The sequence below is a fragment of the Lichenostomus cassidix genome, chromosome 1 (genome assembly GCF_008360975.1).
Source record: "Lichenostomus cassidix isolate B80296 chromosome 1, HeHo_3.0, whole genome shotgun sequence".
NCBI classification, from domain to species: domain Eukaryota; kingdom Metazoa; phylum Chordata; class Aves; order Passeriformes; family Meliphagidae; genus Lichenostomus; species Lichenostomus cassidix.
This window is the reverse complement of record NC_139479.1, coordinates 30,796,612-30,814,536: the sequence shown is the minus strand read 5'-3', so window position 1 is coordinate 30,814,536 and position 17,925 is coordinate 30,796,612. Positions and strand designations below refer to the sequence as shown.

General features: G+C 36.8%; 1 protein-coding gene across 1 annotated transcript in view; it reads left to right on the top strand.

The window, feature by feature from the left end:
- Positions 1-17,925, top strand: part of TMEM131 (transmembrane protein 131) — a 93,329-nt gene that overhangs the window by 20,795 nt on the left and 54,609 nt on the right. The window contains exons 3-4 of the mRNA XM_085055387.1: positions 9,111-9,151; positions 16,471-16,539. Of these exons, the coding sequence (XP_084911513.1) occupies positions 9,111-9,151; positions 16,471-16,539 (110 nt within the window). The remainder of the gene's footprint in view (positions 1-9,110; positions 9,152-16,470; positions 16,540-17,925) is intronic.

The window sequence follows — 17,925 nt, the reverse complement described above, 5'->3', positions numbered from 1 at the left end:
ATGTTATGTCACCTTCAAGTGATTTATTTATATATTTATTTTTTTTTAAATAACCAGTTCAGTGCATAAAGTGATTAGTAACCACTGAGGTATCAAAGCTATCTTCCTTCAGTCTTGGTTTATTCCCACTTCCCCTAAGAATTTGGTATCTTCAGAGTGGAAGGAAGCTTTTTCTTGTTAAAAATAGTTGTTTTCCAGGTAAGGCAAATCAAATGCCAAGTCCTGAATAATTTTATTTTAAGGGATTCCTGCTACCTCCTTCCAGTTAGTGTCAACCTTCTGGATACTGGTTTTTGTACTTATTTGGAGTACATACTGTTGTTAAAATATTCCTCATGTGTTTCAATCACATTTTAGGAATTTTGTTGTAAAAAATAAATGAAATGTGTTGAAAAGGTTGGTTTGACCAGTCTGACTGAAAATAGCTATTTATTGAAAGAGAATAAATCTTTAAATATTTAAGCAGAAAAACATTTCTTTGGTAAAAATAAACTGACAATGGAAATTTCATGAGCTCATGTTCCTGGATAACTAGCAAAAGTAGAGACTACTCTTAGAGACTACTACTCTAAGTAGTACTTAGAGACTACTCTAAGAGTGGACTTAGAGTTTGTGGTTTAGAAAGTGCTATACCATGTAGTTCAGCCTTCTGTCTTGCCAGAGCAAAAGTGAGAATTCTATTCTTTAGCGTATATGTTCAGATTAAAGGTTTATATTTAAATAAATTTATACTAGTTCTGCCCATGGTTTAAATTAAAACTGAGGGGGAATTTCTTAATTCTGTCTATTCACATGAATTGGTCCCTTTAGGAACTCAACTTTTTGAACTCTTCAAATAGTTTAGAACCTGAACACAGGGTAAGATTAGTATCAATACAAATGCAATGTAAGGTTTGGCATTTTTCTTCAATGGTTTGCAGATGTCTGTATAGTTGTGTGACACTTCAGAGGCATAGACTTGGTTGATTGTAATGGACCTTGGGAGATCATGTACACATTTTTCAGGTGGTGGTGTGTGCAGATGGGCTGTGCCTGGCAGGTGCTTGACTCTTCTGCTCTTGAAACCTCTAGAGAAGTACGTACTTGTTTCATGCCTAAGCTGGTTTTGATGCTGCTTTTTCTCAAATAGATGTTTATTTGGGTTTTTTGTTAGGTTGTTTTGCCTCTTCATGATAATTTTATGTTAAAATGTTACTATAGCTTCTTCATGCAAGCTTTTTAGAACACTCTCTACTGGATTTTTATTTGTCACTACTTAAAGTGCAGTGTTTATTTAGGACATTGTGCTCAGAGAGAGGACTGAGTAGTTTCTTCCCTGTCTAGTAACGCTTGTTTTAGTAATGCCAAAATGAGTTGTAAGTTTTTGATAGCATTTAGTTTGCATGTGTAGTTTGTATTTCACTGTGCTTTCCAAGCACATTGTTTTCTTCAATGTGCTATCAGTTATTCCCTTCCCAATTTCACATTTAAGCTCTCCTTCAGCTGAACTTCTCTGTGTCTGTGCCAGGCCATCTCCTCCATGTGGTCTGATGATTTGAACTCTTGTCCAGACCTGACAGATGCTTCATGTCTCTGACAATGATGTCATCTGCAACTATTAGGAGGGCTGAAATAAACTACAACTGTTACTTCTAATAATTTGTCCTTTCATGTTAAGCCAACATACTGTTTCACTTTTTGAGGACTTTACTTTGAAAAGTGAACAGTAAAGGAAAATTTATTTTCAGAGCAGTCTTTTTTTTTTTTTGAGTTAATAAAGAACTGTTTCCCAGGTCATTCTAATTTTTGTTAGAGCTTTTGCCTTAGGTATCTTATATTCTTCTGCACAGTGTAGTTAGGACCACTGTTTTCTAGAGTGACTTTTTTTTTTTTAATTCAGACTAAGTGTTTGGAAAGTACTTCTGCTTATGTAGTAGTATAATTGCTAAAATGAAAAATTAAAGTAAGACTTTTCAGTCGAATTATCGTAACATGAGTGTGTGCATTAATCTTAAGTGTATGAAACCATTTTTTACAGGTAGACTCCTAGAATTTATTTTACTGATAATTACTGGTTTGCAGAATAGCTGAAATAGGGAAGGAAAGAAAACATATGTGCCTGTATATACTTAATACATATTTTCTGTCTTTGTTCATAAACTGCTGTAAACTGCTTGTTACAAGGACTGGTAGTGAGAATTACAGTAGTCCTACATGTCAAAGAGAGAGGACCTTAATATGGCCTGCAGTAACACAGAAGACATGGAAGCGAAACACCTTTGTGGGACTCAGCAATGCTGATCTCCTGCTGGAAGAAATTTAGTATTTTCTGCATGGTCTATACTTCATTCTCAGTGGCAGAGCAAGGAAGTCTCTTAACAGAAGTGGCAAACATTCAGTTCTGGTGTATTAGTGGCAAGAATTCAATTCTGGGGTTTTCAGGGAGTAAAGTCTAAGTGTATTTTTTAATTAACTCAAATTTTCATATTGTATATTGACTTTTTAAAGAGGTTTGATGTGGTCTTCATAATATCTGTGTAGCCAAAGTGCTAAGAATAGAGGCTTCGTAGGTGGGCAGGGAAGTGGCCAGACCATTGACCTCAGTGGGTATATTCTACAGGGCAGAGTTCAGCTGGCAGTCAGTTACCTGTGATAGAGCTTGGAACTGAGCACAGCACTGCTTAATGTTGTCTTTAGCAGCCTTGGTGGTGGCATGGAGAGTACTCTCAGCGAGTTTGGAGATGCTGCCAAATTGGCCAAAGTAGCTGTTACTCTGGAAGGCAAGGCTGCTATTCAGAGGGACTTCAGCAAGCAGGAACCTCATGATGTTCTGAGCTAAAATAAATGCACATGGAGGGGAGCAACCCTGTGCGACAGGATAGGCTGGGCCATGACAGCAGCACAGCAGAAAACACATGGAAGGGTTCTGGTAGAACAACAGGTTGAACATAATTTGTCCATGTGCTGACGTAGCAGAGACAACTGCCAGCCTGCTGAATTGTGTGGAAAAAATGTGGACCCAGGAGATAAGGGGTGTGATTTTTCCCCCCACCTGTGGGGCTGCAACTGGAGTGTTGTGGCCAGTCTGGGATACCCAGTGTGAGGAAGGCACTGACATACTGGAGCAGGCACTTCAGAGGAATACAGAATGATCAGGAGCTGGAAGGCTTCTCACATTAGTATATACATTTGCAGCCATTAGGAGAAAAGACCACGTGGAAAACTGATTGCTGTGGGCAGTGTGAAATTAAGGAAACCACATTTTTCATTGTGTGCAGTGGAAGGATGAGAATTTTTGGACACAGATTCCCAAACCCATGTAGGAAAAAAAAACTTACTTTTAAACTTGAGGGTTTAACAATGGACCAGGCTGCTAAAAGAAGTTGTAGAATTTCTCTTTTGAGATACCCAAAATATGATGAGCCAAAGCTGTGAACAAGCTGCGCTGATGAGATCTCTCCTGAGCAATAGCTGACTTGATGGCCTCTGGTGCTTTCTTTCCCATGTGTGTGATTTTATAATGGAGTAAGTTTACTTCATTGCCATTGCTTGTGAGCAGCTGAAGTTCTTCTGCTTCTTGTACTACAAGAATTGCCATCCCCAGGCTTTAGATTAAAAATAACTGGTGCTCAGGAGTGACTGTTGCAAAGCCAATGTCAAAAGCATGTGTTGCATCAGCTACAGTCAACTGATGTTTTTCTTTCGCTATATGAATTTGGGTCATGAAAGAGCATTGCAAGAATTACTTCAGGCCGCTTTCAGATACCTTTTACATTATGGCATTCAGTTTTTCATTACCTTAAGCGAGACTTGTCATTAATTACATTTCTTTTAATTATACTAATTATTAGCATAGAGCTCCTGAGTGCAGTAATGAAGATTTAAGCTGCCATCTATGTATCAATTTTGTAGCTGTCTCTCAACATTTAGTTGCAAGCAGCATATACATTTTCTACAAGAAGGAACCAGCCTTACTATGAAATAGCAGGATATAAAATGTTCTGAGTTTTTCAGACTGCAACTGTCTTTTAAATTGATATGGATACTCTATTATGTAGGAATACAGAAAACTTTGGTTGTTGAGAGTTTTGTTAACCTTAAAGAAATATACTTGGTGTCTGGAAACCCCAGGTCTTGATAAAGAGAGTCTGCCTCCCTGCTTTGCCCCCACTGTTGTTGTTGAAGACTTCTGAGCTCTAGTTTACTTGCTTAAACATAGGTACCCCGTGCCATTTGAGATGTCTTGGGGCTGTCCTGGGCATCTGCATGGACCTGGCAGATATGGCACAGAGCATAGGAGAAACTGTCCTTCTGGACGTCAGTCTGGGACCAGGCAGGCTGCCCTAGGACATTTATCTCAAGTGGCAGCAGGTGCCTATGTTTAGATGACTGAAATGTAGTGCTAGGTAATATGACCTCTTACCAAGAAGTAAAGAATAGCTATTATAACAAATTGGTGAGACATTAAAATTAACTTGGTGGTTGTGATTGTTTGTTTGGTGGGATTTTTTTTGTTTTTATGTTCTGGCTGAAGTTAACAACCATGGGTATTTCTTTAGAGTCAGCCTTCAGGCTGTAAGGTATGGGTTTTGATTCTCCATGGATGTAAGATTATTGTCTGGTGTCTTCCACAATTATACTGAGTCTTTAAACTGTACTTTGAGGTGCAGATTCTCTGTGAAATCTGTCTTGAGAATATAAGCTTGTGGAGAGAAACTATTCTTAAGTCTTGAAACTGTGGCATTGGCTGACTGCCTCCAAATTTTCTAGCTCACTCTGTGCAAGTTTTCTCAAGATCTTTATTCTGAAATCCTCTTGGTTTATAGTTTAATCCTTCTAGGGTTATGTAAGATATTAAATTAAGGCATGATACTGTTAGTAGCAACAGCCTAAATGTTGTATGCTGTCTTTAAATTAAAAAAAAAAAAAAAAAAAGAAAAAGTGTCACCTGTTTTCAAGACTTGAACACAGCCCTTTGGGTGGAAGGATCATAAATGCCCAGTAGTGGTAAAAGGGGTGATTTTTCCCCTCTCTCACTTTTTTCCCACTCAGTTGTATATTTTACTGTTTCTTTTGTGCTGACCTTAGTTTTTGTTGTTAGGGATTTGGATTGGGAAATTAATCCAATTGAAGGCGTTTTTTCCCCTGTTACTTAGCTTATTATATATCTTCAGATATTAATAGTGTGCACATGCATCATACTTCCTGATCTGTACATTGCAATATTATTGTTTGCAATGCTTCTCCAATACAGATAAGATTTAATAAATGTTTCATATAAAACATGTTTTAGTAATCTTACTCTTTTACAGTGTATCCATTATGGAAGAAAAAACTAAGCTGTATTTCTGTTTAATTTTTTCAGGAGCATAATTTTATTTCTCTTTACCTGAAAAGCCGACAGAATTAAACACAACCTACACTTTAAATATTGGATTACACTTTAAACATGGCGTTAGTTTCTGGCATTTTTGTTTGACAGTTTTGTGCAGTCACACAGAAAAAATAGCAGGTGAGACTGCAGCACAATAGATATACAATTATACTTGAAGATCAAATTTAAAAAAGTATTTAGGACTTATAACGAACACAGTTGTATGTTTTTGTTTACTGCATGACTTGAATGATTGACGTGTCATAAAAATGAGTGGTAATTATAGAAACTGCCACATGAGATTTATTTTTGGTTTGGTTCCATGATGCTATGGCTGCTGAAGTTGGTATGCTATTTCTTTGCTCTTGATTGACCCTGATCCAAAAAACCAAACAAACTTAAAAAACCCCAGCAAAATCCATACAACAAAATACCCATAGAAACAATCAAACCAAAAAGCAAACAGCTCCTGCTCAAAAAACAAGACGTGTAATTAAAATGAATTTATAATAATATTACTTGTGTTTAATGGACATCTGAAAGCAAAAACCAGGCTTTTCCTTGTAAGCATGAATCTTTGATGGATTTTTGTTCTTAAATAAATCTTAAAAATACCAGTTTTAGCAGAGTGATTTGTGATATTAAACCTGATCTACAGATATTGGACTTAATATTTTCATAGCAAATCTGTAATTTCAGAACACAGGGGAAAACCTTGGTGCAGTCAGATAATTCAACTCCCAACAGTTAACTACATCCATGGCAATGTAGTAATTGCACTTTTGTGAGTTATGTGTACTTTTATTTGTTTCTGCATTTTTTTGGAGTTAAATTTGTTCTTTGCTGCCCTCTGTCTAAAAGTTGGCCTGGGTGGGGTCTTTGAATCTAATATTAGGGGTATTGACAGGCAATTACAATGTTTAAGAGTACATAGAACAAACAACTTTCTCTATGAAATGATTTAAAACTTAATAGGACATGCTGTCTTGTTAAAACCAAAGCTAGTTGTCATGGATGGGACAGTGCTGGTAATGGCTATTTCAGTTGCTCTGTTACAGGATCTGAACCTGTTAGCTCCATCATCTGACTGTCAGGTAGCTGCTGGTAGCTTAATGTTATGTGCTTTAGTTATGTTTTGAAAGAAAAAAAAAAAAAACCCTTCATTTTTGAAAGAAAGGTTTTATTTAATTCTAGTGACTAATGTGCTTTTAAGGATATTGGTAAGGATTACAGGGTTTTATATATGGTTTTATATGTGTGTTAGTTTCAGAGCTAGTTTGATTGTTGAGATTTTAACCACAGCAGAAGCTCAGCCCTGCACAGCTGCTTGCTCAGTTTCCCCTGTGGAATGGGATGGGTGAAGGGAATCTGAAGAATAAAAGTGAGAAGACTCATGGGATGAGATAAAGATACTTCAATAGGTAAAGCAAAATAAAGAAATCACAGAATTCTAATCACAGAATATTCCGAGTTGGAAGGGACCCACAAGGATCAACGAGTCCAACTCCTGGCTCCGCACAGGACAGCCCTAAGATTCACACCATGCTCGTGAGAGCATTGTCAAAACACTTCTTAAATGCTCATTTCAGTGCCAAATCATGCTCTGGGTGAAGAACCTTTTCCTAGTATCCAGTCTAAACCTTTGCAGACACGTGGTGTTGCAGAAGTCTAACACCCACTGTCCTTATCTCATTCCATGAGTTTTCTCATTGTTTAATTGAGAAAATAATGTGTGGCAGTTAAAACTGGAAGATTTACTTTTGTCTTTCCAGTCTGAGGAAAATATAAGGTATGGAAGGAACAGATCTGCATTTTTCTGTTTAATTTCTTTATGTTTCAGAGCTAATTAAATTGTTAGGGAGTACTTCCTAGAAAATTTTAGGTAGAAAACATTGTGTAGCTTAGACATTAATCACTTAACTAAAACTGATTTTAAATTTCTTTGTTCTTCATTTTAATTGAATTTCTCTTACAACCTGTTGTAAATTGTTTCAGAGTAGTAAGTATTTACCTGTGTCTTAGTGGAAATAGAAAATGGAATGTGACATCAGAAGTTAAGCTGAACTAAATTTTTATCAGCATATGAGTAGTATACCTTAGTTAGGAAAACATGGAAAGATATGTAAGCTTTTTTTGTATTCATTAAAATAATGGTGTTTTAATGAAGGATACGAAATGGGCTGTTTTCCTAGTTACAGTACAAATGTAGTAGGTAGGTTTAAAGGAAAGCTTGCTGACTTTCAAATTACAATAACACAGTATGAAACAACTTAGTATGTTTTTTAGTGCTTTCTTCAGTGAGGAAAAACTGCACTGATTATTCTGTACTGTAAAGTGTAGTTTCACGTGAACCCGTTCCTGCAATATCCCTTTAGCAAGGCAGTCTGACTATATTTCAGAGGTTTTAAACCAAGAAAATCTAATGAATGTGCTGTGTTGCCTTTCAAAATTGCAAATAAATCCTGAAGTTACAAACAGATTAGCTTTGTTTTACAGTGGTAAATAATACACTTCCAGCTTTCTTTAGTTTGATGCAAATTGGAGGATGAATAAACCAAATAACTTCATTTTAAATCTGGAACCACTAATATTTACAATCCAGAATTGATCGTGAATCAAACATTAATGTTTGTAGACTCAATGATTTAATAGGAGTAATTATAAAATTTTCAAAAAGTGTCTTCAAATAGCAAAATAAAAATTATTTTAATAAAAGAATCTATATTTTAAGTAAAGACATTTTTTAAGAAACTATTTTAAAAGATAATTTTAGCTTAGAAAAAATAAAGATAAAAAGGTGTAATTTGTATCTGAAATAGAAGTCAGTGAAATGTCCAGCAATGGGACTTGATTTTTAGTTCTGAAATGAGATATGACAACTTTGCCTTCCCCTTGCAAACAAGTGACATTCTTGTACTGGAGGTGAACTGTGTCAGATGAGCCAAGGTGCACGATTGACTATTACCAGACCTGTGAGCTTTCTTCCCACTCTCAGGAGATAAATATTCAACTTGGCCATGATTTCTCTTTGAGAGGAGGACTAAAATCCTCAATTTGATCTGCAAATGCTATGGGAAGACAGAAGTTTTCCAGGTCTGCTATTTTTTAACATTAGCTGTATCATAAGGGCATTCCATATGCAGACTTCTAAACCAGTTGGTGTTTCTTAGGCAAGAGTAAACTAATTGGAAATCCCTAGACAACCTAATCTCCTTGTTTTCAGGTAATTAACTGTAATGTCCAGCAGAGTGGAAGGAAGGGTATGAATAATAGAGGCTAGAAGATCATTAGCAGAGAAAGAGATGATGTTTCCTAGTCAAATGGAGATTATAGCCTTGTTGTCTAGGTGTTAAATTACATCAGTGAGATAATTGCTGGACTGTTTCTTGTTTTGTATGCTTTTCTCTGTAGTTTGTTTCTTATATCTGTGCTAGGTTTTTCTTTTGCTCCATACAGTGTTATAATTTCCTGGACTTTTTTCTTCTTTTGGTTTTTAGGTTGTTAAATTGCTGCTTGTTCTATAGTTTGTGGGTATTCCTACTACTGGAACTGACCACAGTTCTTGTCCAGGGCCAAACTTAATTTCTTTAATTGGAAAAAGCCAATTTGCATTCCAGTTCAGACCTTCTCCTTTTGTCTTTCAAGATCTGATTTACTAACTGGTTGCAGTTGCCAGGTTGTTAGGTTGGGGGTTTTCCCCTGCTGGAAGTATAATGCTGTCAGTGTCTTTAATTTAAATTTTTTTTTCCTTTTACAGACTGAGACAACTTTGGGCCTCAGTTCATATCAACAGAAAAGGTAAGCATCTTTCTAAAAGTCTAATACAGACTTTGGTTGCAGGATTTGTGATACTTTTCATAAGAATAATAAAGGTTTAGTGTAAAAAAGATCAAATACAAATCATGTGATTTTTTTTTTTTCCTATTTTTCTCATACAGAGGAAATGAAACTGAAATGTGAACCAGTTTTTAGTATTGAACAGCTAAATCATAGAAAGGTTTGGGTTGGAAGGGACCTTGAAGATAAGTTAGTTCCATCCCACTGCCATGGGCAGAGTTCCGGTCCCTCACCACCTTTCTCAGTAAAGTATTCCTTCCTAATATCTCATGTAAACCTGCCCTATTTCAGTTTAAAGCCATTTCTTCCTTATCCTATCACTAAATGACCTTGTGAAAAGTCCCTCTCCACCTCTCTCGTAGCCTGTTTTAGGTACTGAAAGGTGCCCTAAGGTCACCTCAGAGCCTTCGCTTCTCCAGGCTGAGCACAACCAACTCTGCCAGCCTGTCTTTGTAGGAGAGGTGCTTTGTCCTTCTGATCATCTTTGTGGCCCTTCATGAGGAAGAAATGTGGAATAAAAAATTGAAGGATTCTTTAATTCACTTTATAATGTATACCACAGAGTAATTCTGTGTCGCTGTTGAGCAGCTAGCAGAGTAATGAAGGCACCAGTTCTCAGTGGCAAGAAGGAATGACCTTTATTGTTTTGATTTCATCACACATATAGAGTTCCCAAAAGTCACCCAGATTGGTCAGTCAGAAGCCTTCCCCCAGGCCTGATTGGCCAGGCCTGCACTGCCCAAGTTCTGGGACACTGTTCCAACAACATCCAAACTTTATCTTTATTTACAAAACACAAGAAAACTTTTCTCATGGGAAAATCCTGTGCTAGCCACAATTCTGTGTAATTAAACTGAGACTCTGCTTGTAGATTTAAAAAAAAAAAAATCATTTTACTGTAGTTATGTTTATTGAGGAAGAAGTGGGTTTGCCTGCTTCAAAAGTTGATGGTGTCCTTTTGAAGAAAAACTTGATGTTATTTTTGATAGATTCTTCCCCGCTGTCCTTTGTCCCATCTTAGAATCATTAAGCTTGGAAAAGACCTCCAAGATCACCAAGTCTTAACCTTCAGCCAAGTGCCACCATGCCCACTAAGCCATATCACAAAGTTCTATGTTTACTTGGTTTTTGATGGTGATTTCACTTCTTCCCTAGGGAGGCTGTTCCAATGCTTAACCACTCTTTCAGTTATGATTTTCATGCCTCAAAATATAGGCTGGAAAAAAACCCTCATAGACCAGCGTCTATAGAGCAGGTATTTGTTTATTGCAGCGCTGGAGGTGAGGGGGATCTCTCCACCTAGCTCACCCACCTTTGTCAAGTGCTGTGGTTTATTTATACAGTAAGTTTCACTTAGTATTACTATGTCACTATAGCATCATTATATACACCCTGGAACTAATTTACACAACATGATCTCATGGTTATAAATAGTTCTTTTGCACTGTGCTTGCGCCTGCCCAGTTGGGTGGTCGTGGGGATCTTCTCTTGATGAAGGCCCAAGGTCTTCCTTGCATCTGAACTTTTCACCTTTGTCTTCGGAGCATGCGCAGTCATGGTTTTCCTTGGTCTCTCTGGCTCTAATCAGTCTAAATTCTGTTCTGTGGCTAATTGGCTTTACATTTGCCAATTTCTCATTAGTACTATACTTACCCACGTTTGAAGCTATCCACCTGGTGAGGTTTTTTGTCTCTTCAGCATTAAGCAGCTAATTAACCATATAATACCCATTACATTGTATAGAAAGTTATAACTGATGTTATATTAGTATAGAAAGCTATGATTCAGGTTATATTGATATAGAAAAGTTGTAATTCAGGTTATGTTGATCTGTTATAACTAAAGCTGTATAAGCACCTTGTAACTGTGACCAAAGTTACAGGCATCATTTTTTTTTCTGAATATCCAACCTGAATCTCCCCTGGCACAACTTGAGGCTATTTCCTCTTCTTCTGTGTCTGGTTGCCTGGGAGAAGAGTCTGGGCCTCCTTTTCTCCAGACTAAACACCCCATGACCCCATCTTGTCCTCTCCTGTCCTGAAGACATAATCTGTTACTGAAGAACTTGTCATTTATAATACCTGAGAAGGAAAATAAGTGGCCTCTTTTTTCCCTGGTCCCTAATTTTTCATTAGAGAATCATCAGATATTCTTGTTTATTTAATGAATGCATTGATCAGTAATAATGAAGCTTGTTTCTTGTACAGTAGCATTCAACAAACTGTTGTAGTGTATTTTCAGTAAATACAGCTATGTTTTTTCCCATGACCTGTTTTCTGTTCCTTTTCAGGAAATCTAGTAAAAGACTTTTCCATTTCAGATCAGTTCCTATTTTACTATATGTATAGTTGCTTAATTCTGGGCTTGAGATCCTTCTTTTTTGCAAGTTTTGAAAAACCCATGAAATCTCCAGCTGTGGACAGGAATGCAAACAGCTGTGGCTGTGTGCTGCAGTATGTCAATCAGGTTGCTAGTATGAGAACATGAATTTATAGGAATGACAGTTGAACTAAAGATAACAATGATTAGTGTATTCTATGTCTTGGGTAGAGCCAGACATTACAGAGATTCTTTAAATGGAATAGCATCTTGTTTAAATCATCGCATCTCAATGGCAGAAAGAAAATGCTTATATTGGCATCCATAGATTAGTTGCAATATTTTTGTTTCCCAGAAAACAACTCAATTCAGTGGTTCTTGAGGTTGAGGCCATGGACTCAATTGCCTGCAGGATTTTTTATTTTAATTTCTTGGCTAAGAAGATTACTTTCTGTATTGGAAACATCAGTGCTCTAGAGTGTGTTTTAAATAAAACACTGGTTTAGAGATTTGAAAAGAAATAGTCCAGTCAGAGCACTGACCTATTTGAAGTTTAGTCGCTGTGTGGTGAAGATCTGGATCACAAGCTCCCTGATACCATGTTACATAGTAAATACAAAATTTGCTTCTTGTTTTTCTGTCTCACTTCTGTTACTGGTTTTACATCAATCTTCCCTTTAAGTATTGTTCTAGGTGATTTTTTTTCAATGGCATTGCTAAAAACAATACTTAACTTCTCTAGATCACTTGTCTTTCCTTGTCCATATCAGAGATTATAATATCTTCTTGATAAAGCTTGCTGACATTTTCTCCCTGTTTAGACTGTTTATTCAGTTCTCTGATCTACTTTTTAGCACTAATTGGAAGGAGGGAAGTGAACTAGCAATTTAATTCAGTTTGTTCGTGCCCATGGTCAGGTTACAGTGCATCTATTCAAGCTTTTCCGTGTTCTTTCCCTAGACATTCCCCCTTGGAATTTGTTAGCTTTGAACTTTGTCTGATATGAGTGTGTTTTCCTGATACAGGGTTAATGTTGACATATCTGAGCCAGCTACTATCTGGGTAGTTAATGAAAAAAATTGTTGCTATCTTTTTATTCATCTGCATTTATAGCAGCAGCTACTGCTAGATACTCAACTGGTCAATCATTTTGTGGGAGTTCACTTTCTTACTGAACCTGTGATTAATATGCATGTTTCTAAAATAATTTAATTTTTAAAATTAAAATATATTTTGTGATACATGCAGCTCAGCCTTATTTTTAAATATTAACAAGTTGTGGATGCTCTCAGATTACTTACAGAGCATTTTTAGCTAAAAATGTCTGCAGTGGCTCTTTCGAGGATTCTGGCACAAACGTACCCACTGTGAAGTATTTGCCAATTTGTCATTTTAAAGGTTCACATAGTTATTTTTAGATACGCTTTTATTTGATTTTGTGGTAAAAGAAATAAAGTAGCGGCTTTCTAAGAGTTCTTGTTGCTACGTAAAATCATGAGATTCCTTGCTGTTTCACAGCTTAATGCTGCTGTCTTTATTTCTTCACAATTTATGGCACAAGAGAGGAAATAAAACCCTTTAAACAACTGCTGAAGTAATGTGGGAAGAAATACATGTGGAGTATGCTTAGATTTGAATTTTCCACGGTAGCAATTAAAGATGTTACAGATAAGATTCCACAGAGCACAGAACTCCTCCAGAAATCACAGAACAGCAAGAAAGGTAAAGTGAGGATACAGAGAACACAGTTGCTGCCCAACTTGCAGAAATCTTTAAATACTGTGTGTGACAAGCCTTTTTTTCATCTCCAAAGGCAGAGATGCACATTGATTATCTAAAATTGAGTGCCTCGTACTCTGTGATAGAAAGCAAAGCATTATAGAAGTTCTGCAGAATGTCCTTAACACAGAAGAATATTGGGGCTCAGCACAGATGGACACCCATATCAGCTACAGTGTTTGCAGGCATTGCTATTTTGACCATTTTAATGACAAGCATCTGTGACTAACATTACTGAGACATGAAGCTGCACTTCAGTGAATTGCATCTGGTAGTAGGTTGCTTCTGAGTAGTGGCAGTACCTTAGTTTGTAGTAGAGGTAAATGCCCACTCAGGCACACCGTGGATGGAACAGGGAAGATAATAATTTTGCTGGGGACTCTGTGTAGTTCACTCTCAAGTCTCATTTTTAAAATCAAAATCTTACAGAAGGAAAAAAATGTTGAGAACATTTAAGTCATGGGTTCAGATGAACTCCTGGCCAGTTCTTTAGTCTGCTGGTGCTTGTTGGCAGGTATAAGCAGTCCTCTCATCCAGATGCATCTTTTCTTTTTCATGTTGTTCTTCTCTTTAAAGTTAGAAAACTTGGAGGGGTAGGGAAGGAGAAATGTTTAAATTGTGATATAAGACCGGGAGCCATATTTCTTCATGCATGCAATAGTAATTAACTTCATGTCATTATGCTGTAAAGTTGCCCTACCCATGGGTGTATCCAGCCTTTGGTGAGCAAGTGCCCAGCAGAGCAGACATTATCATCATTTTCTAGTCTCCTGCAAGTTGACTCATGTTGGGCCTTTCAGTAGGCAAAGTTTATGAATCCCAATATTGCTTGTCCCTGTTTGAATCTTATTACAATTTAATCTTACAGTTGTTACTTTTATTTTAATAGTTGGCATTCATTATGATGTCATTGCCTTTACCGAACTTGGCCCATTTAAAAATTCTGTGTTGTCCAACTGGCTTTCCAGGATAATGTAGCTCTGTGGCCCAAGAAAATGTTGCCTAAACTTTACATGTATGTGGAGAATTGAGTATGTCCTGATTGTTCAAGTTAGGTTGAGTTAGTCTTGACAATATTTTCAATGCACTTGAAATAAAGATATTAATTATCACTTTTATAAATAGTGTAAATATTTTTGAATTTTTTTCCATAAAAGGAATGGATATGTCATTCTACCAATAATTACCAATACAAAAGAGGTGCTGTCTGGCTGTTCAGAGTTTTAATTTGGAAGAAATGGACAGAATTATTTTTAGGATCACTTTAAGATGAGTGGTTTCTGTTTAGCGTTATCTTGACAATGGAGGTACATGAGCTTTTTGGCCTCTTTCATTTAGAAATGCACTTTAAATGGTATTTAAAATTGGACTGTAAACTCTGAAGCCATACTGTCCACTTGTTTTAGCCTTTCAAAACCCAACTGCTAGTATAATTTTCCAGTTGTTTCTCCTTTGTCCAGTGTCTCTGTAAACTTCATTTTGTTGAGCATTTGTTCTACAAAGTTTGTCTTTGGCCTGAGAAGGTGTACCCAAGCACTCTCCAATTTGACAACAATTTGTAATGTGTCACAGCCACACTTAATAGTAGCAAGAATTTTAATTTTTTCTTGCAGATCTAGATACAGTTTTTTTTATTAATGTCTTTTTCTATCTTCAGTTCTGTTGTACTGTGATGTGCACACACATGGCATATGTAAACAAACACACACACACATTTAAGTATATACTAAGGCTGACTCAATGTACTAAGCCCTGATAGTGTTTTATTAATTTTATATGGCCAAAGCTATTTTTAGTGACAAGGCTCTGTAGCATTGAAGATGCTATGACATCCAAACATAGAGAGCTGGAAATTTATTAGCATGCTGTGTATTATACTTGAACTGTGAAGATTCAGTCATGGGGTTTTAGTGTGAGTCATTGAGACGTAATTTCATTTAAAAAGCTTTTGATTTGATTTTAATTAAAGGATACAATTAGGATTTCCTAACCTATTCTTAAACTTTTACTCCTGTAAATGCCTTCCTTGTTGAAGTGGTTCTGGAGTATGGAAAGACATCTGAATTTGATCAGAAATTAGTTTTCCTGGAATTGTGTTGGATGGAATTGGATTGATTTTTGTTCAAAGCGTCAGGTTCCATAAAATGAGCCACATGTGTCTGTCCTCTTCCCTGGCTGCTCCTTCTTGTTGAGGCAGAACTGCGTAGTTCTGGGCAGAACTGGTTTTGTGGAGAAGCTTTCCTTACCCAGCTCAAGTGGCTCCAGCTCTGTCTTTAGCCTTCCGCCTTCCTCTTTTTTTTTATGTTATGTCTCTGTATTGTTTTTTGTATGAATAGGATTTTTTACTCAGCCCAGAATAAAGTGTTAGAGTTACAGAGATGTTTAACTGTGGTCACAATCACATCATTCTGAATAATAAAAAATGTTTCAGTCAGTGAAACTACTTCATATTTTTTACTAAATTTTTTTTGTTGTGGGTTACTGATTGTGCTCCATATAACTGTACTGATTAAATTAGCAGTAGTAGAAAATGCTTCCAGGTACTTTGTTGGCTTCACTGCTGAATTGTTCAAGTGCTATTTAAGTTTTGGTCTATATCTACTAGAATTTTCCCAAAGTGTTTCCCATGGGAGGTTGGTATAGGCAAAGCTGAGCAATGTTTCCAGAGCGGAGTCATTGTCTTCTGGATATTACAAGTTTTGAACAGTATTGGCTGTTTTCTAATGTGGCCCCAGTACCATCAAATGGGTCCAAGATTGTTTATGTACTAGTATAGGAGTAGCTAGAGAAACTCATGATGTATATGTAAATTACTGTTGCACGCTGGACAATATCCAAGACATCTTTCATAGCAATGTTTGGACATTGCTATGAAAGGTGATGTAAACTTACTTAGTGTGTTGTTTCACTCAGCCATCATTATATGGAGGAGAGGTTTGCACTTCAATTATGTCCATTTTCAAGATATGTGCTCTTGCACAATCTTTGTTGGAGACACCACATAATCATGTAAAATTACGGTGTTCTGACAGGACAAGTTTGTTTTGTTTGTTTCTTCTTTTAATTAGTTGCTTTATTAGTGTTAATGAACATTTTGCTAAGAAAGGGCTATTTGATATGGGTAGGGAATAAAAATTTGTCCTTTAATAGTGTCTTTTACAGCATTTCAATTTTTCTTGCAGTGTATCCCTGTATCGGGGAAATTGCCGACCTCTCCGGTTTGAGCCACCAATGCTGGACTTCCATGAACAGTAAGTTGAAAAGTCTTTTGATCTGTTCAGTTGTACAAACCTAAAAAAAAACCCCGAAACAAACAAAAAACCAAACCCAGAAAATAAATAACAAGAGCATTTAAAGCTGATGGAGAAGGTTGTATACATAGATTAGATTAATAGGTTGTGAATGTAATTGACCTATGTGTTACAAAGAACTGCTGTACTCAGTCTTAAGCATCGTGTAGCGACCTGTCAGCTGCTGTGGTTTTGATGATGTAGATACTTGTACTTTTTAGGTACTTGTACAGCTGCTCTGCCAAGTGGACTGTTGTAAGTCTAAAACCTAATGTCCTGAGCTGAGATCACCTTTCTGCTTGAACTTAACCCACATCAGGGAGCATGTACCCCAGCATATCAACTTTACTATTGCTTTGGTGGCAAAAAAACTGACAGTGGATCTGCAATTACTAGAACAGTAATGTTGAGTTATGAAAATACAGCCTCAAGGAGAGCAAACAGCCTCCAGGAACCTAGCACCGTGCTCTCTGCTTTGCAGCTGGTTGCTATTTCCATTAAACAAAAGGGAGGAGGAAGGAATTAACCAATTTCATCAATGTACCTGTTTTTAATCAGTTCCTCTGAGAACTACTTCAGTTTTAACTTGTCTTACTATTAACTGGTTACTGTGTATAGGTAGCCCTCTTCTTCCCAAAAGTCAAAATTGGTTCTGGAGTTGGTTTTGATGGATACAGCCTCTGTAACGACTGATAATTTGACCAATGTAAGTGGCAGTGAAGGCATTTCAAATGTTTTGTTACCAGTTCAGCCTGGAAGGGTGAAAACAGCCCAGATGTGCCTTTGCACATCATTGCTTCCCCCATCTTCAGCCAGCACTGCTGCTGGATGAAAGGCTGTTTTGTTTACAGATAACCACAGATTATTAATAAAAATATAGTACCCTTTTCTGTTGGAAAGGCTGTTGTACAGTGTGGTGACTACAAAGGTGTGCAAGGAAGCTCCTGTGTATTGAGATGGTGTATACTTCTCTTTCTGAAAGTCAAGAAGCCATAACTGTATGTTGTTTGCACAGAGTAGCCTTCCAGAAATAATGCCTATACAAAAAACCCAATGTAAATGTCACTAAATAATGAAGCTATATGAAAATGCCTTATTTTACAGAATGTTTGTGCTCAGTCTAACAAAATTGTGGCTTTACTTCTGATTAAAGACAGAATAAATTACTCTGCCCCCTCTTCCCTTTTCCTTCAAAATTTCCTTTAGCTTTTGATGTTGTGTGTTTATGTTGTTGTTCTTCCTAATGTTAGTAACTGGTCTTAGGTAAGAGAACATTGAGTTTCTAAATTAAATAGCAAAATCCCTAGTGGTAAGCCCTACTCTACTGCTTCTTTGCTACATGAAAAT